The sequence below is a fragment of the Tachyglossus aculeatus genome, chromosome 23 (assembly GCF_015852505.1).
Source record: "Tachyglossus aculeatus isolate mTacAcu1 chromosome 23, mTacAcu1.pri, whole genome shotgun sequence".
Lineage (NCBI taxonomy): Eukaryota > Metazoa > Chordata > Mammalia > Monotremata > Tachyglossidae > Tachyglossus > Tachyglossus aculeatus.
Window position 1 is genome coordinate 14197883 of NC_052088.1, and position 27311 is coordinate 14225193.

Sequence of the window (27311 nt, forward strand, 5' to 3'; positions counted from 1 at the left end):
TGTGTGTGATACACGTTAGCATGGTCCCCGTTAATCATCCCTGAAAGCCCCAAATTGGCATTTTGAATAATAATCACGATCAACACTGTGGTATTTGTTAAGGGCTTAGGACGTACCAAGAACTACCAGATAATACCAGATAGTTGTGGGGGTGGGCACGGTTCCAGACCCCAATAGGACTCACAGCTGAGGGTGTCTCACTGAGTGAAACAACGGAGTATCATTCTCACCAGGGTTTCCCAGGATCTCGGATTCTTTTTCCCGGCCACCCAGCCCAAAGGTTCCATTAGTAGAGGTACGTGGATCGACATTTTGTTTTCGGTAAAATACATAGGTGAAATGTTTAAACCACCACGGACTACAAGCTCTGAAACTGTGGCTCTCCTCATCTTTAAAGCCCGCTAAAAAGCCCAGCCCCTCCAGGAAGACACCCCTGCTTAATTCCCAACCACCCACCCCTTGTATTTATTTTACTCCTGTCCTCAGCACCTCTGCACTTATGGATGTGCTTTTATTCATTCACATATTTATTTCCTTGTTTTACTTGTCCATTCCAGTATTTATTCAGACATTTCCTCCTGCTCTATTGGTAGTTCTTCCTGCTACATCCCAACTCCTTCCTCCCCCTGCTACTGACTGTTTGCAAATCATCTTTTGTCTATTCCCTCATTAGACTGTAAACTCTTTGACTGAATACCCCTGCCCCAAACTAATTTCAAAGCTGCATGTGTTTTATCCTCCAGGAACAGTGTTGTGGATTTCTGAACCGGTACAGATGTGCTGTCCTTTAAGTTCCCATCTAAGGATGGAAGTGTGATTAAAAAAATAAAAAATGGTCAGAAACAATGCATTACCTGTAGAGTACCGTAATATCCTTTCCACCAAAACCGGGTATTTGGTGATGCGCTGAGTGACCAATAGAATGCATTCTGGAATACCTCGTCGACGAGCCAGAAGATTACTATTCCGCAGCTTAAATAAAAATAGATATTTTTAAAACATAGGTGAGCACCGAGTTTCAAATGGGTTCTACATCCCTAGAATATAAACAGGGAAACTTGACATGCAGCAAATGCCCTTGTTGGGCCCAAGCCCCTCCGATGTTTGCCTACCCATCAGGAACTCAAAGGGCCCCTGGAACACTATTCATTTGGAAGCGGTTTGATTACTCCACTATCAACATAATGCCAACAGGAGAGTCCCAAAAGCAGCAGTGTGTAATCATGTGTTATTATTTTTTGTTCTCTACTCATGTCTGCCTCCCCCTCTTCACCGTAAGCTCCTTGTGGACAGGGAGCATGTCTACCAACTCTGTTGTACTTTACTCTCCCAAGAGCTTAGGATAGTGCTCTGCATTCACTGATTCATTCAATCGTATTATTGAGAGCTTGCTGTGTGCAGAGCACTGTACTAAGCGCCTGGGAGAATATAATACAACAACAGACAGAAATATTCCCTGCCAAACACTGTGACTGCCCCCCACCCCAATAACACCGACTGCCCCTGTAGGAATTTGTTTTTCCCTGCACAAGACTCAATCAATTGATCAATCCATTGCATTCCCACGGTGTTATTTATTGAGCACTTGCTGGGTGCAGACTGTAAGCTCGTTGAGGGCAGGGACTGTGTCTGTTTTTTTGTATTGCACTCTCCCAAGAGCTTAGTACAGTGCTCTGCATTCACTGATTCATTCAATCGTATTATTGAGAGCTTGCTGTGTGCAGAGCACTATACTAAGCACTTGGGAGCGTGCAATATAATAAACAGACACAGTCCCTGCCCACAACGAGCTTACAGTCTGCACCCAGCAAGCGCTCAATAAATAACACCGTGGGAATGCGATGGATTGATCAATTGATTGAGTCTTGTGCAGGGAAAAACAAACTCCTACAGGGGCAGTCGGTGTTATTGGGGTGGGGGGGCAGTCACAGTGTTCGGCAGGGAATATTTCTGTTTGTTGTTGTATTATATTCTCCCAGGCGCTTAGTACAGTGCTCTGCACACAGTAAGCACTCAATAAATACAATTGAATGAATGTCAAGTGGGGAGGCAGGGCAGTCATAGTGTTACGTGGGGAGTAGGGGGGGCCACAGTGCTACATGAGAGGCTGAGCAGTCACAGTGTTTTGTGGGGAGTGAGGCAGTCACAGTGTTACATGGGGGTGGGGCACTCCCAGTTTTATGAGAGGGGCAGGGCAGTCCAAATGGTACGTGACAGGAGAATCTGATACCGGCAGGGCACGGACTGGTAGAAACCCCAAGTCCCATGCCCAGCTCTGCAGTTCCCGCCAGTGGTGTAAGCCCCACCCGTATTTGACTGCCTTTTCCCCTCCCCACAGCCTCCTCAACCGGACCCCTCTCTCCCATCCCAACAGACAGACAGACACACTCACACCCCAACACCATACAGGCCCAGCCCCAGGAGCGGGCCTGGGTCCCGTCACCCCCACCTGCCTGGCCGCATCCCACTCCACCCACCCAGCCACCGCCATCCATTCATTCATTCGATCGTATTTATTGAGCGCTTACTGTGTGCAGAGCACTGTACTAAGCGCTTGGGAAGTACAAGTTAGCGACATCTAGAGACGGTCCCTACCCAACAGTGGGCTCACAGTCTAGAAGGGGGAGACAGACAACGAAACAAAACCTATCAACCAAATAAAATAAATAGAATAAATATGTACGAGTAAAATAGAGTAATAAATATGTACAAACATATACACATATTCATTCATTCATTCAATCGTATTTATTGAGCGCTTACTGTGTGCAGAGCACTGTACTAAGCGCTTGGGAAGTACAAGTCAGGTTCAGGTCCAGCCACCTACTGCAGCCCGGCCCAACCCTGAACCCCAAAGCCCCACAGGCTCGTCTCTGGGTCCCTCGACTTTCCCACTCTGGGGCTCTCCTCAGGTAGCCCCCCGAGTTAAAGAGGCCGGAGCTGCGTGTGAGCCTTCTCCTGCCCCAGGGGAAGGAGTGTTCCCCAGTGCTGGGAAGTCAATGGAAGGCCCTGATGGCAGCCCAGCTCTGGGGCCCCGTTCCAGTAGCTTTACGCCAGGATGGCCCATTTCCCCAAAGCCCTTTCTTTCCTCCATAAACTGGGCCCATTGTACAGTGAACAGATGTATCCTCGCCACGCTAGCGCGAGGGAGGTCGAGGGGACACGCTGCCCCTCCTAACATCGTTTTGGGCAGCCTCTTTCCCTGCGCGTCACCAGAGGAGACAACAGGGAAAGCTCCTGTCTATGTCTCTCCTCTGAACAGTCTCCCTGCAATACATGGTTTTCTGAATCCCGAATGGATGGGACATGTATAGGGGTGGGGCTTTTTATGCTGTAGCTGCTGGAGCTGAGCCTCAGTGCAGGGCCTGTTTCCCCTCCAATAATGTTTTTGAGCCCAAGGTCCAGCAAGAAATGATTCTAGAAATACACACATAACATATAAACAAATTAAACATAGAAGGAAAGGAAAGGAGTTGAAATCACTCAACTGAGGAAAGAAAAATACCCTCTTTCACCCTGACGAGCATGTGCTGGTCTCCTCTCCTTTCTCTGGGAAGCAAAACCAGACAGGGAGGGTCTGCTAGTCCGATTTAAAGTTCCCACAATTTGGAGTGCCCCAAATTGCCTTAGAGGATGGAATTGCCCACAGTCCCTAGTGTTTCAAGTTGCCTCAGTGGATGGAATCTGGCCCCATTCATTGACCGGATACTTCTTTAGCATTCCAAGACTTACTTTGATGAAATTCTGGAACTTTTTGTTCTGCTGCAGCTCTTTGAAGAGACTAACTGCTTCTTTATGATGGCTACAGAATTCTCCATATATTTTCTTCATTTTATTGGCATTTTCTTCCGAGAACTATTGGGAAGAACAGTTAAATGGCAGCTATTCTTAGAGCAAAACCACCCAGTTCTCCTTCCCAAGCAGGAACAGACCTATAATAAATTACCCCACCATGAAATTTCTGTAGGCAAACACCACCCTAACCCAGATTCTCCAATTCTCAAACAATGAAGTGGCAAAGCGTGGGAGAGGGTAGTCGGGGGTGGCAGGAAAATGAATCTTATTTTATGATCTTATGTGGTTCTAGTGTAATCAAATGAAAGACTTTAATTAAATGAAAATTACTAGCTCTCGTAAATAGTTAACCAGTCACAAATTCCGCCGAGCCTCAGTGTCTGAAAGTCATCCACCATGACTCAATGGTTTTGTGCCTTCGATGATTTGATTCCATCGGACAGAGTGGCTGTAGACTTCAGTGTTTCACACAGAGATGCCCGGGCCCTGAATCATCATCATCAATGGTATTTACTGAGCGCTCACTGTGTGCAGAGCACTGTACCACATGCTTGGGAGAGTACAATACAACAGAGTCAGTAGACATGTTCCCCGCCCAAAATGAAACTGCAGTCTACAGGAGAAGACAGACTTTTATATATATATTTTATAGATTAAATTATAATCCATTTTCTAACTCAAGGTGCACCTCCTCCAGGAGGCTTTCCCAGGCTGAGCCCCCTCCTTCCTTTCCCCCTCCTCACCCTCTCCATCCCCCCCACCCTACCTCCTTCCCTTCCCCACAGCACCTATATATATGTTTGTACGTATTTATTACTCTATTTATTTATTTTACTTGTACATATCTATTCTATTTATTTTATTCTGTTAATATGTTTTGTTTTGTTCTCTGTCTCCCCCTTCTACACTGTGAGCCCACTGTTGGGTAGGGACCGTCTCTATATGTTGCCAACTTGTACTTCCCAAGTGCTTAGTACAGTGCTCTGCACACAGTAAGTGCTCAATACGATTGATTGATTGATTGATCTCCCCCAACTGTAGCCCAGTCCCTCCCTAAATGTCCTCAACCATAGTTGTCGTGAGTCCATACTGCTCCCTTCCCCTGATCCTCTTTATCTCATGGCTTAGTGGAAAGAGCACGGGTTTGGGAGTCAGAGGTCGTGGGTTCTAATCCCGCCTCTGCCACTTAGTTGTGTGACTTTGGGTAAGTTGCTTAACTTCTCTGTGCCTCAGTTACCTCGTCTGTAAAATAGGAATTAAGACTGTGAGTCCCATGTGGGACGACCTGATAATCTTGTATCTACCCGAGCGCTTAGAACAGTGCTTAACAAATACCATCATCATTATTATTATCTACTCTTTTTTATTGGACTCCCCCAAGCGCTTAGTAAAGTACTCTGCACACAGGGAGTGCTCAATACCATTGACTGATTGATTAACTCTGCCCTAGCCCTAGGGAGGCCCAAGTAGAATTGGAGGAATCTGGCCACCCCTCTTTGCTGGACCCTGTTAGCTACCTCATGTATGCAATCCGGCATACAGGAGTCGTAAAGAAGCACTAATAACTATTTGCTTACGATGTGCCACGCCCTGAACTAAGCACTGAGGCAGATACAAAATAATCAGCTTGTACACAGTCCCTGGCCCTCATGGGACTCACGGTCCAAAGTAGGAGGAAGCAGGAAACCAGATCTAATACCTATTTTACATTTGAGGAAAGAGAGGCACAAGGCAGTTATGGGACTTTCCCAAGGTCACACAGAAGGCAAGTGGCGGAGCGGCAATTAAAACCCTGGTCCTAAAACTCCCAAGCCCGTGCTCTTTCCACTAGGCCACCACCGCTTCTCTTCTTTGCAGATCTAAAAAATGGGGGCATGAGCCACCGGCCCCACCCCTTCCTCCATCACAGGTCCTCTCTGGAAGATGCTGGGATGCATTTGGACACCCAGAGATTGGAGTTGGTCCTACCTGCTGCACGAGGATGTCCCCGATTCTACTGATCACGAAATTCTGATCACTCCCTTCGCAGGACGCCTGTCGCCTCTCCTTCAGGCAGTAGAAGAAATGCCTGTGGATCTCCAGCAGCTCGTCTAAGCAGGGGAAGATTCTGTCCACGGTGCTGTGGTCGAGCTGCAGCTCCTCCTTCATCCCTTTCCTGAATATTTCCGACATGATGAACAGGGTCTGGATGTGATGCAGTTCTGTCTGCATCAGCTCTGTGGAGGAGCACGGTCATTTCACTGAACGTTTCTCTCAGTATTGGGGCAGCAGTCACTGCAATTCGTTAGCTAGAACTATATAGGCTAAAAAAGGTCATTTGATGATTTTTAACAAAGGAGCGTTAATGGAGAATTAGTAAAACACCAAGCAATTTCTTACCTTCTTGTAATATTACATTGTGTATACTGTACAGATCCCATACAGAGCTCCTTATAAACCTTAAATTGTAATATATGTTTTGATGATTATTCACATTGAATGCACATGCCAGGGGATTCGGTGAATGGCGTTTTTTTACTAAGTGTTCTTTTTATTGTCTGTTCTAGCTGTGCAGTTTTACAAGTCATATAAAAATATTTTAAAAGTATAAAAGTATATTTTCAAGTATAAAAGTATAGTGTCATTTCTAAAGTGCTTACTCTGTGCTAAGCACTCTAATAAGTGCTGGGGTAGATACAAGACAATCAGGTCCCACATGGGCTCACAGAGTAAATAGGAGGGAGTACAGGTATCGAATCCCCATTTTGCAGGTGAGGGAACTGAGGCACAGGGAAATTAAGTGATTTAACACAGGGAAGGTAAGTGGCAGAGATGGGATTAGAACCCAAATTGTCTGATTCCCAGGCCCATGCTCTTTCCACTGGGCCATGCTGCTTCAATTGCTCAGCACATAGTAGGCACTCAATAAATACCACTGCTTGATTCCACAGTATCTGCAGGCTGAACAACGACTTTGAAATGTCACGAACAAATTCTCAATGGTAAAATAGGAAGCAAAAATAGAGTGCCATCACAAATTATATCTTTAACTTTCAGGATAACAGCTAACAACCCACCAAGAAAGAAATAGCAGGTGATAATTATCTGCCCTTCATTCCTGGGTCACCGTCTTCTCAAAACCTCCTCTCTCTCTGCAAATACGCCAGTCAGTGGAGGCGAAAATGACTGGACTTGTTTGGAGAAGCCTCATGGTCCGCACAGGTCAATTCCAAAGTTCAGTCCCGTGAGCTTAGAGCTCACAACCGGGGCTTACACTTGCACTCCCCTTCACATTTGACAGAAGACTGATCACTCTCCCCACTTTCAAAGCCTTATTAAAAGTGCATCTCCTCCGAGAGGCCTTCCCCGACTAAACCCACAATTCTTCTTCTCCCACTCCCTTCTGCATCACTCTTGGACTTGGATTTGCATGCTTTACTCATCCCACACTTAGACCCACAGCACATATGTATATATCAGCATGGCTCAGTGGAAAGATCCCAAGCTTGGGGGTCAGAGGTCACAGGTTCTAATCCTGGCTCCGCCACATGTCTGCTGTGCGACCGTGGGCAAGTCACTTAACTTCTCTGAGCCTCAGTTACCTCATCTGAAAAATGGGAATTAAGACTGTGAGCCCTACGTGGGACAACCCGATCACCACGTATTCCCCCAGGGCTTAGAACAGTGCTTCGAACATAGTAAGCGCTTAACAAATGCCATCATTAATTATCTGCAATTTATTTATATTAATGTCTGTTTCCCCCTGTAGACTCTAAGCTCATTGTGGGTAGGGAACGTGTCTACCAACTGTGTTATACTGTACTCTCTTAAGTGCACAGTATGGTATTCTGCTCTGCTCAATAAATACGAATGACTAATTGACTGATTGATAGAAGTGAATTGTCTTGAGAGGAGCTACAGTACTAGCCAAGCAGAGTAAATTTCTTGGGCATTTTGCTTGTCTTTGCTAGTAAGGGCTGGAGTCTCTGCTGGACTGGCCATACTGAACTTCCAGGCATCTTATTAATAACAATAATAGCAAAAGTATTTACTACACACTGCCTCTGTGCTAAGTGTGGAAGCAGTGTGACCAAGTGGAAAAAATACAGGCCTGGGAGTCAAAGGACCTGAGTTCTAATCCCGGCTCCACCACTCATCTGCTGTGTGACCTTGGGCAAGTCACTTAAAAGTCACAACTTCACTGTGCTTCAATTCCCTCCTCTATAAAAATGGGGATTGACTCCTACTCCTTTCTACCTAGACTGTGAACCCCATGTGGGACAGGGACTGTGTTCAAACTGATATCCTTGTAGATAACCCAGCGCTAAAAACAGTGTCTGGCACATTAAGCGCTTAAATACCATCATTATTATTATACAAGGATATGAGGTAAAAACAATAATAATAATACTAATGATGGTATTTGTTAAACGCTTACTATGTGCAAATCACTGTTCTAAGCAATGTGATCAGGTTGTCCCATGGGGGGCTCACAGTTTTAATCCCCATTTTACAGATGAGGTAACTGAGGCCCAGATAAGTTAAGTGACCTGCCCAAAGTCGCACAGCTGACAGCTGGTGGAGCCGGAATTTGAACCCATGACCTCTGACTCCACTGAGCCACGCTGCTTCTCCGAGATCAGACACAGCCTTTGTCCCACATGGGGGTCTCAACCTAGCTTTATCCCCATTTGGCAGGAGAGGAAACAGAGGCCCAGAGAGTTTTTTTAATGGTCTTGGTTAAGCACTTTCTGTGTGCCAGGCACTGTACTCAGCACTGGAGTAGGTACAAGCTAATCAGGCTGTACACAGTCCATTTCTCACTGGGGCTCAAAGAACTAATTCCCATATTTACAGATGAGGCAACTGAGGCACAGAGAAGTGAAGTGACTTGCCAAGACTACGCAGCAGTGGTGGAGTCAGGATTAGAACCCAGGTTCTTCTGACTCTCAGGCCTGTGCTCTATCCACTAGGCCTTGCTGTTTTTCCAAGTGATTTGCCTGAGGTCACACAGCAGGTCCAGTGGCAGAGCTGAGACCCAAACATCAGTTCTCTCACCGCCCCCACATCCATCCTTGCCCTGTGTTCTTCCCTCCAGGACCCTCAACACCCCTTGAACACACACACACATTCTCTGCACCATTCGCCACTTTCCTCACCCTCACAGCAGCAGACAGACAACACACCCACCGAAAATGACATCCTGCCTCTTGATGACGTTCTTTTCCTGCCTCCTGCAAAACGACGGATCCACGATGCGACTCCAGGACTCCGCTTCAAACTCCTGGGCATCAGAGCTGAGGTCACTCCACAGGGAAGAATCCACGTCATCTACAGGGAAAAAACCCCAGAGGTTCGGCGGCAGCAGTAGCAAAGCCCACCCACCCTGCAGCAGGGAGAGCTCCCTCTCTGCGTCTTGCCAGGCGCAAACTGGCTCAGGATCTGCTGCCATTCTCACCCTTCGCTATGGCAAGGGGGCCCTTTCAGCCCAAAGACGTCGAAGGGAAAAGCCGGAACTCGGCAGTAGAAGCATTTGAGACTAAACAAGAGTGGAGAGGAGGGTGCTGGCAGGAGGCAGAAGAGAAGCCTGATTTGAACGCTGTTTAGCTGTTGGGACTTGTTTTTTGAGGTGGGGGAGAGGTTTTCTTTCAGCTTCAGTTCGCCAAGTCCTCTTCAACATTTGAGATGTCTTTGAGAAATTTCGGAAATAAAATTGATTTCTTTCCCCAGTTTTGTCACTGGTTTTGGTCTCAACAACACTGATTTGCCAATTGCTGAAGTGGGGCCTGGGGACTTCCAGTCATATGCGCTTGTTGATTCTTCCACCCAGGTCTGAAAACAGACATGAGCAACTGCAGGGAAAGAAACATTTGTGTTTGCCTGGGGGATCCATCTCGCATGAGGGACTCTCTCTCACCTCCATAAATCTAGAGGTAAAGCTAGACTCTGGATTTCCTGAAAGCTCTTCTCTTTCCCTCATCCAAATGATCAACATCCCCGCTAGCCTGTAAGCTCTTTGAGGGCAGGGAATGGATATAACAAATCTCTGCTACTATACTCTTAACCCCCATTTTACAGAAGCAGCGTGGCTTCTTTATTTCAAAGAAGCAGCGTGGCTTAGTGGAAAGAGCAGGGGCTTTGGAGTCAGAGGTCGTGGGTTCGAATCCCGGCTCCGCTACATGTCTGCTGTGTGACCTTGGGCAAGTCACTTAACTTCTCAGAGCCTCAGTTACCTCATCTGTAAAATGGGGATGATGACTGTGAGCCCCGCACGGGACAACCTGATCACTTTGTATCCCCCCAGCGCTTAGAACAGTGCTTTGCACGTAGTAAGCGCTTAACAAATGCCATTATTATTATTATTATTATTACTCTCCCAAGCGCTCAATAAATACCACTGGCTGACTGACTGATCAACCTCCGCATCAGGCAAAAACTCCTCACCCTCGGCTCCAAGGCTTTCCATCACCTCGCCCCCTCCTACCTCACCTTCCTTCTCTCCTTCTACAGCCAAGCCTGTACCCTCCACTCCTCTGCCGCTAATCTCCTCACCATGCCTCATTCTTGCCTGTCCTGCCATCAACCCCCGGCCCAAGTCATCTCCCTGGCCTGGAATGCCCTCCCTCCGCACATCCGCCAAGCTCGCTCTCTTCCTCCCTTCAAGGCCCTACTGAGAGCTCACCTCCTCCAGGAGGCCTTCCCAGACTGAGCCCCCTCCTTTCTCTCCCCCTCCTCCCTGTCCCCATCCCCCCACCTTACCTCCTTCCCCTCCCCACAGCACCTGTATATATGTATATATATTTGTATGTATTTATTACTCTATTTTATTTGTACAAATTTATTCTATTTATTTTATTTTGTTAATATGTTTTGTTTTGTTCTCTGTCTCCCCCTTCTAGACTGTGAGCCCACTGTTGAGTAGGGACCGTCTCTATATGTTGCCAACTTGTACTTCCCAAGCGCTTAGTACAGTGCTCTGCACATAGTAAGCGCTCAATAAATACAATTGAATGAATGAATGATCAACACATCAGTCATCTTAGCACTTATGAATATACATATGCATCCATTCAAACCCCTCATCTGCACTCGTGAATAGAGATATATTTGATTGAGCATTCAGTTTATTTATTCTAATTCCACTGCTTGCTCGTATTTCCATGAATGACTTTCCCACTGCAGTGTAATTTCCTAGTGGGCAGGGAACATGCCTCATGCCTCGGTCATACTTTCCCAAGTCCTAAGAACAGCACCTTGCCCTCAAGGGGCAGTGGCAGGTGGGGGCGAGGGCAAGACATACTCAATAAACCCTATCACTATCTTGCCATTCTTCTCCAAGAGTTTCATTACCAGTTTTCTGGTGGTCCTTACCCTTCAAGGTTGTTTGTCAGGAGGGGAGGATGGAGCTGAAGCTCTACTGCTTCATCTCTGCTCCTTCCAAGCCTTTACAGCACAGCTGGAGCCAGTATGTCCATTTCCGTTCATCCATCATCCCCATCCTCCTCAGGAGGCCCCCAGCCAACTACATTTCCAAACTCAAACAGAGGCAGGCATTGGGACTCACAGCCTACCAGTCATAATAATAATGATAATAATAATAATAATAATAATAATAATAATGGCATTTGTTAGGTGCTTACTATGTGTGAAGCACTGTTCTAAGCGCTGGGGGTGACACAGGGTGATCAGGTTGTCCCATGTGGGGCTCACAGTCTTAATCCCCATTTTACAGATGGGGTAACTGAGGCTCAGAGAAGTGAAGTGACTTGCCCACGGTCACAGAGCAGACGTGGTGGAGCCGGGATTAGAACCCATGACCTCTGACTCCCAAGCCCGAGCTCTTTCCACTGAGCCACACTGCTTCATCACCCTCATCCCCATCAGTAATGAGGGATCACCTTCTGTGGGCAGAGAGCACTGTGCTAAGGTGCTTGGGAGCCAACAATAAAAGGAGAAGACATGGTCCCTGCCCTCAAAGAGCATTCAGGTTGGGGTGGGGGGGAGGGGGTCCAGTCTTTACCATCAGTCAATCAATCAACTGTATTTATTGAGCGCTTATTGTGTGCAGAGCACTGTACTAAGCATTCGGGAGACTATAATAGATTTAGAAGTCATGTTTCCTGCCCAAAAGAAACTTAGACTAGACAACCTGAAGTCTGAGAACCTTGCAAGAGCTGTGTGCACCGTGGCTGAACTCTGAAGTGTTTTCATTAGGCAAAAAACACCTGTCTACAACTACAGCCAAAATTTCAGCAAAACTTGGAGCTGCTCAAGAGATGAGACCGAAACAGCCACTTTTCATTCCCCATTGTGAGTGTGTGGGAGGGCTGAAGAAACTCCGAGAAGAAACCATGCATGCAGCACTCCTGGCTCTAATGGTGGTAGGAAATGTGCTGGAAGTCTGGTGAGGCAGGCTGCAGTCTCTGGACTCCGATCCCCTCTGGATCGTCTCTGGGAAAGCCCCAGGCAGCTCCTGCTCCAGGAGCCAAGTCTGAGGGGGCCCCCTGACCGCCCGATTCCCAGGACCTCTGGATTGTCCCCCACAGACCCTCCTCCGCCACCTTCCCAAAGTTCTCTGTGCTTTCTCCCTTATGTAGGATTTCCTTTATCCTCAGGGATGCCCCCGGGGCAGAATTCTGGAGAGTCTTGCTGGGATGAGGCTGGAAAAGCAACTCTTTCAGCTTTAAGACTGACTTACATAATGAATCCTGAACATCTGGGCTCTTCCTGTCAGGCAAGCTAATTGTCCCTTTATTGCGAAGCTAATTTGGGATTAGATTAAAGATACATGTTTTCAATGGACTCCTAGTTTACAGCATCTCTGAGACACCACAAGTAGAATTTAGAATTCAGTCTAAGGAACCATCGTTCTGGGCCTCATTTCATTGCCTTTACTCAGGAACAACCAGCACTTGTTACCATACTGGAAGACAACATGAGACACGCAGAGACCTAGAGACAGAGGGACCCAGGCCCATAAACTAGGCGGGCAGGAAATGTTTCCGTTTATTGTTATATTACAGTCTCCCAAGCACTTAGTACAGTGTTCTGCACACAGTGAGTGCTCAATAAATGTGACTGACTGAACTGGGCCCAGAGAAGTTCCTAGATTCACCGATTACAGGCCAAGTGAGGACCAGAGAGAAGGGCCCAGCCTTGGAGATGCCTCTTCTCCATGGGTACTCTGGAAATCAGGCCTTCTTGCAAAGATAAGTGGAAACACCCCCCACCCTGACCCCACTCACCTTCCATGATGAACGAGTCCATTGACGGTGACGATCCCACCGACTGTAGCAGCGCCAGCTCGTCGGACTGGGAACGGCTCCTCCAGGGGCCACTGTCCGACTCGGACTCCAGGGACATCACGGGTCTCCGGAAGCTGAAGCAGAGAGGGGGACTTAGCCGTGGGCCCGCCGCCTCGGGGCCCTGTGGGCGTATGGCCCCCAGCCCAGCCGGGCTGGTTCTCCTACCTCTCCAAGCTGGCGATTGGGACGCTCCTGGACAGAGTGTGGGTCTGAGCCGGAGCTTCTTTCTTGCCCGGGGGCAGTCCGACAGGCAGGGAGGGAGAAGGGTGCAGGGAGGAGAAACCTGGCGGAGAGGGGTCCTTGAATGAGGAGTCTGGAGGCAAAGGAAGCACGACACAAGGTTTTCTTAAACAACCACGACAGCTCGCACAACAAATAGCCCTCGCTGGTGGGATGGAGGGCATTGCTCGAGGGTCACGCGTGCTACCTGAGGAGTGGTCCAGCCCGCTCTCCTCGCCAGCTCTACCAGCCCCGCCGGCTGCCCGCCGCCCATCTCCCGGCCATTTATCGTGCCCGGCTATACACACACACTTGCTGCAATACCTCTGTGGATCACCTAGATGGACGCTACGGCGCAGGGAGCTCCACCAATAACCAGTGGGATGGAATGGGGAAATGCCAACCAAGCCCAGCACTGCTATAATCTACTGCTTGGGCTCCTGGGAGACAAGCATTAAATAAATTCAAGGTATAATTAACATTATTACCATAACGCGTGTTGTGTGGACGTGCAGGGTGCGTGCACACACGGAGAGGACATAAACAGAATGGAATGCCGCATGCTGGGAGAGCGGGAGGAGCCCTGGGGACCCAAGAACGTGGGGTTAGGAAAAAGTGGCCGGAGAAAGCCGGGCAGCCCTAGCCCCTCTTTGGCTGTACTGACTGCCTCACATCATACACACACTAGGCTAGACTGGAAACTTCCCTCTAGACTGTAAGCTCGTTGTGGGCAGGGCGTGTGTCTACCAACTCGGTTATATTGTACTCTCCCAAGCACTTAGTACAGTGCTCTGATTCATAAGCACTCAGTAAACACTAACGATCGATTGATGCTTTCACAGGAAGCCCACCGAGGACTAATTTTGCAGCTGCTAGAGACACGCTTAGAGAAGAAACATTCAGGATACTTCGGGCGGCTTGCACGATGTTATCACATAAGCTGCTACTAAAGGTCTTCTTCCTCGGCAAACTTTCCTTTCTTAACCCAGAGGGTGCACATGATGAGGGAAATATGCCCTCTGCCTGAGGAGCTACAGTTCTTGGATGGAGCTGTCCTACCCAGACCGAAGCAGGTGGGAAGGAAAGGAGGGGCCTTGGACTTCGACTTTCCAGTTCAGCTGCCCTAGGTATCACAGTGTAAAAGAACTGGCTTAGCGGCTCTACTGTGGTCTGTAAAACTTACTTCCAAACACAGCTTGTGGTCGGTTCTTGCTATGGAACCTCTCTTGGAGTTTCTGAAAAGGACATGAAAGTGTAAAATGAGGGAATTCTAATGGGAACATAATGCTGCTGAGAGAATTCCCACAGCTACACTTCCAGGCACAATTTTTATTATGGACAGAAGCCAATGAGAGTATGAAGATGTCCAAGCACTATGTAGCCAGGTGTATCCCAGAAGAGCCCCCTCCCATTGACCCCATCCCATTTTTGGCTTCCTTTTCCAGGCAAGGGACCAGATGAGTTGAGGCCATTGCCTCCATGAGCCATCAACGGCAGTGGAAGCTAGTGTTTGTTGAGTGTTGCTAAGTGACTACTTGCCTGCCACCTGAGCCTGCTTTCTAGTGAGCCTGCTTTCTAGGTGCCCTTGTGGGGGTCTAGCACTGCTCCCTTCCCACTGAAATTTGACCCACATCCTTCCCTTCTCCCTGCAGCTATGGCTTAGGTGAGACTATGGGGGGCAACTGAGATAAATGCCATGGGCCCCTGGTTACTCCAAAACAGTTCAGTCCGGAGCAGTTTGGGCACGTTCAGAGAATTTTGGATACAAAGTGGTAAAGTCTCCTGTTCTATCCTTGCTCTTCCTCCTGCTTACGCTATCTGCAAATCAATTTTGTCCGTCTCCCGATCAGATCGTGAATCGTTTAGGGGCAAGGATAGGGCCTTGCTTCTGTTGTACCTCTCTTGAAGCTTAGTACAGTGCTTCTCACTCGAGTGAGCTCTCAGTCAACACCACCGACTGACTGAAGTGGCTCCAAAAGAGGCCAGACTTAGGGAGCTGGGTTGGGATTGATGCATGGGCAGAACCTCAGTGCTTAGCCCCGTGCATGGTACAGAGCACGTTTGGCTTAATGAACACCGTAACTATGACCCAAACTGTAAGTCCTAGGAGTCCCAACTTCCCTCCCTCACTGCAGTGGGGAGACCAGCTCAGGTTGGCCCACGCGGCCACTCTCTATCTGCCCCGACCAAGCGGCTGAACTGGAGAGTTTACTCTCCTCCTGAAAAGCCAGGCTTCAGCAGACATTGCCTCTCCTACAACATGTGCTCCTCCCTCAAACTGCCGCTCGGCCAGAGAGTTTGGACAGTGACAAAAAAGGATGGAAAGCGCAGGAGTGAGTGGAACGGAGCAGCGGGACCAGGCCGGCCCTCGTTTTACCTTGTTACAGGTGGGTGCGCCGTCCTTACAGCTCTTGTGGATGCTTGCATTGCAGTCTGAAACACAAGGCGCATTTCTCTAAGCTTCCCAAACTTCTCAACTGTAGAGCAAACACCAAGCCCTCGCCTTCTCCCCAGTCACCGTTGAAGACCTCAGGTCTGGAGGTCCCACAGCACCCTGCTTTTCTGACAAGCTGGTTTTCTGCACTACAGATCCCGACCAGTGCTCTCCTGACCTTCAAAGCCCTGCTAAAATCGTATCACCTCCAAGAAGCCTTCCCTGCCTAACCTCTCATTTCCCTACCCTAGTTGCCTCCCTGTTCTGTGTCACCTATGGACATGGGTCTGTACAACTTAAGCATTTTGTCACTCAGCCCGCTTCCAGCCCATGGTACTTCTATCCATATCCTTATACTCTACTGCTTCCCCTACCTGGAATTTATTTTAATGTCTGTCTTCCCCCATTAGGCTGTAAGCTCATCAAGGGCAGGAATCATACCTGCCAACTCTACTGCACTCTCCCAAGCTCTGAATACAGTGCTCTGCACACAATAAGCATTCAGAAAACACCAACTGCCTTTACATGTTCCAAACTCTAGCTCTCCTGTCAGTGGTAACAAACAGAAAATAATGATCCACATCTGTTTTGCTTCCCTCTGAACCCCTATAGGTCAACCCCACGTGACCCAGGACAGGGCCTAGACCAGCCTTGGACTCAAAAACAAAGTCCCTCAACCCACACTTTCTACTTTGGCTTGTCCTTGCACATATACTGTATTTATTCATGTAATTGCCCTATACTTATGCAAAATTATGCTACCCCAAAACAGGTGAGGGGCTATTGCATGCTGGTCATATAAAAATTAGATCTAGCAACTGGAGGAACCAGAGTGCAAAGAGAAGGTAAAACAGGAGATGAAAGGAAGGGAGAAGGAAAAGAAAGATAAGGGGGAATAAAGTTAGAACCAGCATGACCTATTAGAAAGAGCACGGGTCTGGGAGTAAGAGGTCCTGGGTACCAATCCTGGCTCTGCCATATGTCTGCTGTGTGTCCTTGAACAAGTCACTTACGTTCTCAGTGCCTCGGTTATCTAATCTGTAAAATGAGGATTAATAATAATAATAATAATAATTCTGGTATTTGTTAAGCCTTACTATGTGCCAGGTACCGTACTAAGTAGTGGGGCGGATACAAGCAAATGGGGTTGGGCACTGTCCCTGTCCCACGTGGGGCTCACAGGATCAATCCCCATTTTACAGATGAGGTAACGGAGGCACAGAGAAGTGAAGTGACTTACCTAAGGTCACACCGGCAGACAAGTGGAGCAGTCAGGATTAGAACCCATGACCTTTTGATTCCCAGATCCATGCTCTAGCCACTGCACCATGCTGCTTCCCCAAAATCCTACTCCTTACTCCATAGACTGTGAGCCTCAAGTAGGACAGGGACTATGTCCAATCTGATAAACCCGCATCTACCCTAGCACTTAGAACATTGCTTGGCAATAATAATTATTATTGAGACTCACCTCTTATTTCTACTGAACTCTTTCAAGTCTGCATACAATAGCAACTCAGTGAATTTATCCTTCAACCCCTCTTCCCCCGTTCCTACCCCAGGGCTCCCATTCCCTTAGCAGGAGCCTCTTTCCACTGCTTTAGTCATTCTGACTTTTCTCTTCTGCCTATGGAGGGAGGAAAGCAATCTTTTATTCATGTTCGCTCTTCGTAGGTAGAGAACACCCTTCTCTGCATGGTACTTCTTCAAGCACTTAGTACCAGAACATGGCACCCAGTGGGCATTCAATAAAATTGATTTCTACTACTACTGGCTGCTCTGGTCTCTGGGAGGAGGAGTAGCTTAGAACCCTCCTCTACCCCCTCCCATGAATCAAAACGCCGCCCCTCACCCCCTTATAGCAAAGAGATTGGGGTGCTGCGAGCCTCACCTAGATTTACCTTCATCGTTAAACTTGATGTGTTGATTCTTTTCATCTACCCTTTCAGCAGAACATCAACCGAAAGGATTGAGGCCAATTAAAGTTGCTGATTATCCTCCAGTAACTTCTCCTGGCTACTCCCAGGGTATTAGCATTAGGAAGCTTATGGAACTTTTGGTGACACCCGGACCTTGCCCTCAAGATGCTCACAATCTGGCAGACAACCAACACAGACACCCAACACACACACACAGAAATGGGCAACAAATTAATGGGCCAAGCAGAATGAGAAGAGCTACTTACTAGAGCATTGCAGTGAGTCCTTCCCTGGGAGAACCTTGTCACAAACCAGACACGGCAGGACCCCACTGCCCGGCCCAGGTACAAACTGATGCCGATTCCCTTTCTCTTTGTCTTTAGCATCCTTGGTCTTGGCCTTCAGACAGGACCGAAGCAGGAAAGAGAAACTAGAGTAAAACCGCTGAAACCATACGGATGGGTTTCTGAGCCCCTACGTGCATCTGCTAATGATTGTATTGGGGTTCCCCTACGAATTCCAGGGCTCCTCAAGCTTTGGCCCAGACCTGATACACCCCGTTCCCTGCTTGGATGTGAAGGTGGTGTTCTGGCAAATCCCCCATTTTAAGGAAAGATGGTGCTGTGGAATCCTCCCCCTGTCCAGCACAGTGAGCAAAATGCCTGCGGTGCCAAGGGCAAATAGTGCCTGCAGCACCACGGCTCATTGTGTGTTGGAGATGCCAGGTTGGTGGAGATGCCATGTGTGTTGGAGACGCCATGTGTGGTAGAAACACATGTGAGAGCAGAACTGAATACACTTCTGACTCTATACTCAAACCACCACAAGAAACGGAGCCATTTTCACACAGGTCTGCTTAAAGGCCGGGCTAAATAATAATAATAATGGTGTTTGTTAAGCACTTACTATGTGCAAAGCATTGTTCTAAACGCTGGGGAGGTTACAAGGTGATCAGGTTGTCCCGCGGGGGGCTCACAGTTTTAATCCCCATTTTACAGATGAGGTACAGGCACAGAGAAGTTAAGTGACTTGCCCAAAGTTACACAGCTGACAGTTGGCGGAGCTGGGATTTGAACCCATGACTCTGACTCCAAAGCCTATGCTCTTTCCAGTGAGCCATGCTGCTTCTCCAAGCTAAAAGAAAATAAGTGCAAGAGCTGCCGAGGCAGAGAAGGTGGTGTGGAAGTGTCATCACCTAGCAGGAAGAGCACAGGCCTGGGATTCAGGGGACCTGGGTTCTAATCCAAGCTCCACCACTTGCCAGCTGAGTGACCTTAAGCAAGTCACTTCTCTCTGCCTCAGTTTCCTCATCTGTAAAATGAGGGTTTTATGAATATCTGTTCTCCTTCCTCCACAGACCGTGAGCCTCATGTGGGGAAGAGACTATGTCTGATCTGACTGCATTATATCTGCTCCAGTGCTTGGCACATAAGTTAGAATTTAACAAATGCCAGTATTATTAATATCACTAAGGTAACACAGAACTAAACCTCAAAGGCCCGTGAAATACCCGCTTGTCTTCTGGGGCCCCTGGTCCCCCAGCGAGGCACGGTTACCTTGGACTTATTCCTGGGGCTCGTCATTCTGTTCATCAGGAAGCTGAATGTGCGGCTCACTTTGTATTTTTCAGACTCGGACTTGGTAGGTAAAATGTACCTGTCCCATTCCACCTCCTGAATCCTGCGAAGTGAAGTACAGTCCAACTGTTAGCTTGGCGTGAGCCAAAAATGATTTTGTTGATACTTCAATCACTCAATTATTGTATTTATTGTGTGCTTATTTTGTGCAGAGCATGTACTAAGTGTTTGAGAGAGTTTAATATAACCGAGTTGGTAGACACATTCCTTGCCCACAAGGAGCTAACAATGTACAATGTAGAGCCATGAAAATCATCATCATCATCATCAATCGTATTTATTGAGTGCTTACTATGTGCAGAGCACTGTATTAAGTGCTTGGGAAGTACAAATTGGCAACATATAGAGACAGTCCCTACCCAACAGTGGGCTCACAGTTTAAAAGGGGGAGACAGAGAACAAAACCAAACATACTAACAAAATAAAATAAATAGAATAGATATGTAAAAGTAAAATAAATAAATAAATAAATAGAGTAATAAATATGTACAAACATATATACATATATACAGGTCAAATACAAATCAATTACAGATATGGATATAAGTGCTGTGGGCTGAGAGTGGAATGAACAAAGGGTGAAAATCCAAGTGCAAGGGTGGAATCAAGCAATGTAGTAGGGTGAGCAAACATCTTTGCTTCTTAAAAGGACATCTCAGCCCTTCTGTAATCCTCCTACAGCTGTTGGATTTATAAAAAATGCAGTTGATGTGGCCCTGAACAGAGCCTCCTTGACACCTGATTGTGTACTGGAAGAAGCTAAAGCTCTTTCATGACAAAATACTCTCCTAAAACCCATAATTGGCAAGATGATTACTTCAATTAGAGAAAAAAATGGAATTCATTTAAAAAAAAGCAAAATAGTGCCCTCACAGTACACAAAAATGAGAAGAAAGCAACATAAAGGTCAACTCAATCGCCATGATCAAATTAAATAACAATCATGCCCCTGCACCACTTTCCCCATGTATTTTCTTCCGACTCAGGTTTTTCTCCTCCACCACAACTGTTTTACAAGTTATTACTTTCTATGTTGTTTAGGTTCTGGGACATATTTCAAAGGATATGCAAGACCCCTATTTTCCTCCAAATCTACTTCATCAAAAAGGGTGTTTTGATTATTTAATTTCTAGGCACTGGCATCGTGAAATCTAGTTGACCTTGAAAAGTAGGTGACAGAGCGTAAGTGTAAGCTGCTTCTTGCAAACACAAACTAGTGAAAGCAGAGATGGAAAAGCCACAGAGAGAAAAGATTACTCTGGAACTGAGCCTGTGAACAGGCAGACTACGAAGCTCCCTTAACTCTCCCTTTTCTGTGGGATCCGTGATGGAAAAGCCTTGCATAAATGCCAAAATGGGACGGACTCATCTTTAAGGTCAGAAACTGCATAAATTCTAGCACAGTAGGTGGAGGGAACTGAGGAACACCAGGAATCATTAGAAAGAACAGAATGCACACCTCCAAAGAGCTACAGCAAGTAAAAATTCAGCAGATATTCTCCCAACCAGGTTTCTAAACCTCACCTATGATTGGATTGCACTGGTTGGTGACTTCCCTAACCACTAAGCACTCAACCACGCGGGAGGCCAGCTGATGCCCTGGTGTCTGTCTCCCTGTTCATTTTTATGGCTCTTATCTAATCCCGGTATTTACCTAACTTTGGACTGGAACGCAAAGAGAAAAGATGTTCACTTTGTTTCTAGGTCACCCTGAGCACTTACATTAAGAACCATAATAGTCCTGAAGCCTTAAATTAAATGTCCCCTTGGGATCCCGCCAAAATTTCTATTGTGCAACAGGCATATCCACAGTAAGCCAGGTGCTTGCTCTCGGGAAAAAAAGGTCCCGCGGCAGCCACTGATGGGTCCCAAGTTCTCTCCGGGATACTGCCCACACAGGACCCCTGCATCACCAGCTGGGGGTCAGGATCCCAGAGTTGTTTTTGACAACATGGTCTAATTTTCTTTCCATTTTATTTGCAATTCACTGGGCTAGTCACTGGCCTGCAGTGAGCCTGCTTGATAGAAGTAGACAGCTCTAGCTTTGGAAAATCCCATCCAGCCCCCAGATTCCTGAGCCAAGGTAAGAATTTTGGAAGTGAACATTCGAGAGGCCTGGTGCTACAGATTCTGTGGATGAGCCAGTAGGCCCCATTCCCTGTTAATCAATTATATTTATTGAGCACTTGTGTGCAGAGAGTACTGTACTAAGAGTTTGAAAGAGCATAACACAACAACAGACACAATCCCTGCCCACAGCAAGCTTCCCTAACACTGAGGACAGAAGAAAATATTCATTCTGTGATATGTCTTCCCTGCCTCCAGCCTCTTCACCCTCCAGTCCAGACTTCACTCTGCTGCCTGGATCATTTTTCAGAAAAACATTAAAAAAAATCATACTGTACATGGATTGTCTGTCCAGCTCCACATTAAAAAGAAACTTCTTAGCATCAGCTTCAAGGTACTCAATCAGCTCTCCTCAGCTCTTCCCTTGCTCATCTCCCACTAAAAACCCTGCCAGCACATGTCGTTCCTCTAATACCAGCAATAAGCACTCAATTAATACCACTGCTTGTTTCATTCATTCAATATCTCTTCAGGCCAGTAGGAACAATTTAGTGAATTAATTTTTGCAAGTCACTCAGTGTGTTTGTGGACTGGAAGAATGCATATCCCTTCCAAACATGAGTGACTTGTTCCCTTTTCACTAGTAATATATATTACATTGTGAGAAACAGCATGGCTCAGTGGAAAGAGCCCGGGCTTTGGAGTCAGAGGTCATGGGTTCGAATCCCAGCTCCGCCAACTGTCAACTGTGTGACCTTGGGCAAGCCACTTAACTTCTCTGTGCCTCAGTCACCTCATCTGCAAAATGGGTATTAAGAGCGTGAGCCCCCGTGGGACAACCTGATCACCTTGTAACCTCCCCAGTGCCCAGAACAGTGCTTTGCACATGGAAAGTGCTTAATAAATGCCATTATAATTATTATTATTAAGCACTTTGTGTGTGCAGACCACTGTACAAGGCATTGGGAGAGCATACACAGGTGGGAATTTAACATGGTTCCTACTCCTCAGGAGGCTCACATGCGGAGTGATAAGCAATATGGCTCAGTGGATAAAGCACAAGCCTGGGAGTCAGAAGGACCTGGGTTCTAATCCTACCTCCACCACTGTCTGCTGTGTGACCTTGGGTAAGTCACTTCACTTCTTTGTGCCTGAGTTACCTCGCCTGTAAATATGGGGATTAAAACTGTGAGCTCCATGTGGGACATGGACTGTGTCCAACCTGATTAGCTTGTATCTATGCCAGCATTTAGTATAGTGTCTGGCACAAAATAAGCACTTGATAAATACCATTATATAAAAAAAGAGGAATGATGGCTGAAAGCTCTAGCCTGTACGCTTCTTGTGGGCCCAGAACATATCTTCCAACTCTGCTGTACTATCCTAAATGCTTTAGTACAATGCTCTGCACACAGTAGGTGCTCAATAAATATGATTTGTTGACTGATCAAAACATTAAAATACAACACAAATACATAAAACAGGATCAGGCTCATTAGAAAAAGGTTTCAACATTTTCAACTAATCCTGAGAGCTACTTTTTACATTAATTTGGTCATAACTGCTAGGATGCGGGTTTACACTCCCTGTTTGGATACAGTAAAAGGGATCATTCCTCCTGCTACCCGAATAGATTTGGGTATTACACGATGCACAAGTTAGTGGAGGTAAAGTCAGGGCAGGAAGAGGCATGACCGAGCATGTGGAATCATCCAAGGAACGATGCTGCCAAGGTTCCCAGCCTGGGCCTCAGCCTTACTGCGCTGGACTGCATGGAGCTTGAACAATTTCGCCAAAATAGGCATGAATGGAAAGGGTGTAAGGCATCCTGACAGGATCATGGCTACCTACTCTTTTGTACGGTACTCTCCTAAGCACTTAGTACAGGACTCTGCACACAGTAGAGCTTAATAATAAATACCACTGATGGATCGAAGCTGACTTAGAAATAATACTGGATTTTGTAAATGAAAATTGTATTACGGCTCCCACCCCCAACAAATTAATTCCCACTGAACCAACGGTTACTATAATGCAATTCTCCTGTAACACAGGTTCTTTGAGAAATACAACTGCCACACTTTAGTAGAAATGACTGTAGAGAATTCACATAACACCGCTATGTGTTAAGGCCTAAGGTTACAAAACAAATGAGAGAGAAGGAGAAAATTTCTGGTTGCCAACCCAAGGATAACAAGAATGGAAAACAAAAACTGTAAGAAGAGTAAAGTTACTTTCACGTCAACCACCAATCCTTAGCTGTTTTTACTATGGCACTTCTCTTTAACTCCAGAAGGGCAGTGTGCCCCAGGCTCTCTCCCCTTGGCCCTGTCCCCTGCCCACCCCTGCCAAGCTGAGATTGTACAGTGGTAAATTCCCTGTGGACAGGGAACATTTTGCTTCTGCTTCACTGTCCCAAATGTTGAGTCTAGTGTGTAGCACTCAGTAGGTGCTCAGTAAATACCATAACTCTCAACACCTGCCCCAGCGCTGCAACAACCGCAGGAGCCAGAGGGCTCAGCCTGGGGTTTGGGGACAAGACTAATGGCTAGGTTGGACTAACAGCAGCCCTGTGGCCCCTCCTCAGCTGTCCTTCCGACTCAGAGATCTGGAATCGGCCCTTTTCCTCTGGGAAGGAGGCAGGACGAGGGTGTTATGGGTGGGGTGATGCCCCTGGTTGTCTCCGACTCCCTCTCGAGTCCTCAGGTCACCACTTTCACCCTCTGCCCCTGGAAAGGGCTGAATCAGAGAAGGGGTGCCAACAGCACTCCTCTTCCCCTCACCCGAGGACAGGGCAAGAGGTGAGTCCCAGTCAGCCTCTCGGCCCCAGCTCAGGGGCCTTCCACCAACATCCCCCATGGCACTAAGAGTTCGGGGCTGCCCATGGGGCCCACCCACCCAACCCCCGTCCAAGACAGCGGCCAGTCTTTCAAAGTGACAACGAGGTGACTGTAAGGAAGTCCGGAACGGTCGTGATACCTTTTCTCTCTCGACGGTTCCGGCAAGCTGTGAGCCCTTTGCTCTGAAAGACATAAGAGCAGAAATGAAGATGTCCATGGGGCATCCAGCTCCCGCCTCATGGCCAGCACAGGGAGACAACCATTCCAAGGGGAGAGGGGCCCCAGGCACCACCAGCCCGTTCTCTGGAAAGCAAATACGCCACTGCTCCACGTGAAAGGGTTTTCTGAATCCAGGTTGGGGAGGTAGACCAGCCGTGCCAGGCTCTCTACATCCATCAATTTGGTTTCAGGTTTGCCAAAACGGAGTCCTTGCCTTGGACTCTTGCCAACTGAAAATTCAGCTTCGTGGGTAATCCCATCTGCCTTGCAGGGAGTCTACCCTGAAGCTCCCATCCCCGATTCAAAACACTTGCTCTCCCACCCACGGAATTACAAAGCATCTGAGCTACCAGCAGCCGAGCTGAAGGAAAGCGTTCTGCAGGCCAGACGAGGGAACCGTGGGCTTCGGGTGCAGAGGTCGCGAACCCCAGAAAGCTCCATAAACAGCCGGCCAGCTCGGCGCCAGGCGGGAAGAGGGGCTTTCTGGCTTGCCAGAGGAGGAGGAGGAAGAGGGGTAGGAGGATGAGGGGAAGAGGAGGGAGCCATCCTACCCAAAAGACACCAAAAGGAGAAGCCACCTAGCACCATACTGTTTCCGGGAGAGTACTTACTACAGGGCTGCAGCAGAGCCCCTGATTTAGACAGTGAGAGTGCCTGTAGAAGAGGCCGACCACTGTGGAGGAATACGCCATCTACAGAACGGGGGAAAAAATTCTCGGAAGTTACTGGAGAGGAAGCCAAAGTGGAGGCAGCTGGTGCCCCTGGAAATTAAACAGGGAGAAGACTGGGGAGGAAGGAACTATGGAGAGCCTCACTCTCGTCTGTCTGAACAACGAGGTGAGCCCATTTTGGGTAGGGATTGTCTCTGTCTGTTGCCGAACTGTACTTTCCAAGCGCTTAGTACAGTGCTCTGCACACAGTAAGAGCTCAATGAATACGACAATGAACAAGGAAGCAGTTTGATCTGGGAAGGGTGCAATCTGGAGGGTGTTTTGGGATGGGAAATACCGGCATGGCAGCCCAGAGGTGCCTGGGTGTGGCCTCTTGCTGGCCCCTCCACTCTGGGTATCTGCCCCTACCCAGAGCTCTCACACCAGCTGTTGGCCGGAGTATGGAGGCCGAGAGAGTAGTCTATACCCTCTTCCCCTGAAGGATGAAGCATTTCTTCATGGCTTTGCTCCAAACTTGGTCTGATCCTCCGCGTGGGTCCGAGGCAAGAAAAGAACTACAATCATTGGTATGTAGTTAACACATCCCTTGGAGCAAACGGGGGGCCCAAGCCGGGGACTTAAAGGACTTAGTGGAGACCCTTAGGGTGGAGGAGGAAGGAATTCCAGGTCTGGAGCTCAGAGCATGGGTAACTCCCAATGCACCAACTCTGAATCCTGGACCTATGTGTCCCGTGAGCCTCCGGGACTCTAAGTGCTTCTGCTCTCACATCTCATCATGTCATTGCTGCTTTAAATCCTGCCCCCAGGCCCCTGGCCACGTTGTCCTATCACTGTTCTACCTCTAGACTGTAAGCTTGTTGTGGGCAGGGAACATGCCTACCAGTTCTGTTAGATTGTACTCTCCCAAGTGCTTAGTACAGTGCTCTGCAAACAGTAAGTGCTCAATAAGTACCACTGACTGATCACTGCTTCTCAGATTCCCAATGTGCTTTACCAACTTTCTGGGAAATCCTTGAAGGAAAGGTAGTAGGAAACCAAAACCTGCTCGGGGCCCTTATTCATTCAGTCATATTTATTGAGCGCTTACTGTGTGCAGAGCACTGTACTAATTGCTTGGGAGAACTCAGTACAACAATAAACAGACACATTCCCTGCCCACAACAAGCTTAATTCACAGTTAAAGATCTCTATTATTACAGCAACTTGCCTTCCTGGGTAAGCTCTCATTTATATTACACCTTCCTCTGCATCATGATGCAGCACTGAGCAAGACAAAGGATTGCTCCCATGTGGCCCAAGAGCAAATCTCAAGTTTTCACTCATTGCCTGTCCCCAATCCAATCAGAATGCCAGTGTATATGGCAGTCTAGACACATGAATGGCAAATAACAGACGCTCTCACCTTCGTTTGCATCACACACCGCAAAGTCACGTACCAGGCGAGACTTCCCAAAGGAAACTTTGGGTGAGGAGCAGGAATAGGACCGGGATCGGACTCCAGACAACAGGGATTCCTGAAAGAGATCATAATAGGAACACTCAATGCAAGGAAAACCTGGAAAACCAAAAGTGGCCTGTGGTTAACACTGAGGCAGGGGCTGGTCAACCTACCCAAAATCGCTTCTGTTAAAATAAAGAAAAAAACAGAAAACTCCTGTTTCTCTTAGTCCTCAATACTTGAAACCCACAGATCTTTCTGGATGATCAGAAATCTTTGGAAAACTTGGCATTTTATCACTTAGTTGGCTTGCACTTTTGTCGACCCTCAAGTTGAAGTTCACTGTTTCGTGATCATGAGAATATGCTTCAGTACACCGAGAATCTCACCCTTGAGGTATGACACGCAAATTCATGAAGTGTTCCATATTTTTCTCTGCCGCTAACCTCCTCACTGTACCTTGTTCTCGCCTGTCCTGCCGTCGACCCCCAGCGCATGTTCTCCCCCGGCCCGGAATGCCCTCCCTTCGCACATCCGCCAAGCTAGCTCTCTTCCTCCCTTCAAAGCCCTACTGAGAGCTCACCTCCTCCAGGAGGCCTTCCCAGACTGAACCCCCTTTTTCCTTTCCTTCTCCCCATCCCTCCCAGCCCTACCTCCTTCCCCTCCCCACAGCACCTGTATATATGTTTGTACATATTTATTACTCTATTTTACTTGTACATACTTACTACTCTATGTATTTTGTTAATGATGTGCATCTAGCTTTATTTCTATTTATTCTGATGACT

The 27311-nt window shown here is 47.6% G+C and overlaps 1 protein-coding gene across 1 annotated transcript in view; it reads right to left on the reverse strand.

Annotated features, from left to right (window-relative positions):
• The window catches only part of ARHGEF28 (Rho guanine nucleotide exchange factor 28), a 265840-nt gene that overhangs the window by 49807 nt on the left and 188722 nt on the right, over positions 1 to 27311 (reverse strand). Inside the window, exons 12-23 of the mRNA XM_038765447.1 lie at positions 26488 to 26599; positions 24335 to 24377; positions 19208 to 19331; positions 17918 to 18050; positions 15676 to 15731; positions 14482 to 14533; positions 13245 to 13392; positions 13020 to 13153; positions 8965 to 9105; positions 5764 to 6011; positions 3733 to 3855; positions 855 to 972 (exon numbers count right to left, since the gene is read on the reverse strand). Of these exons, the coding sequence (XP_038621375.1) occupies positions 855 to 972; positions 3733 to 3855; positions 5764 to 6011; positions 8965 to 9105; positions 13020 to 13153; positions 13245 to 13392; positions 14482 to 14533; positions 15676 to 15731; positions 17918 to 18050; positions 19208 to 19331; positions 24335 to 24377; positions 26488 to 26599 (1432 nt within the window). The remainder of the gene's footprint in view (positions 1 to 854; positions 973 to 3732; positions 3856 to 5763; positions 6012 to 8964; positions 9106 to 13019; positions 13154 to 13244; positions 13393 to 14481; positions 14534 to 15675; positions 15732 to 17917; positions 18051 to 19207; positions 19332 to 24334; positions 24378 to 26487; positions 26600 to 27311) is intronic.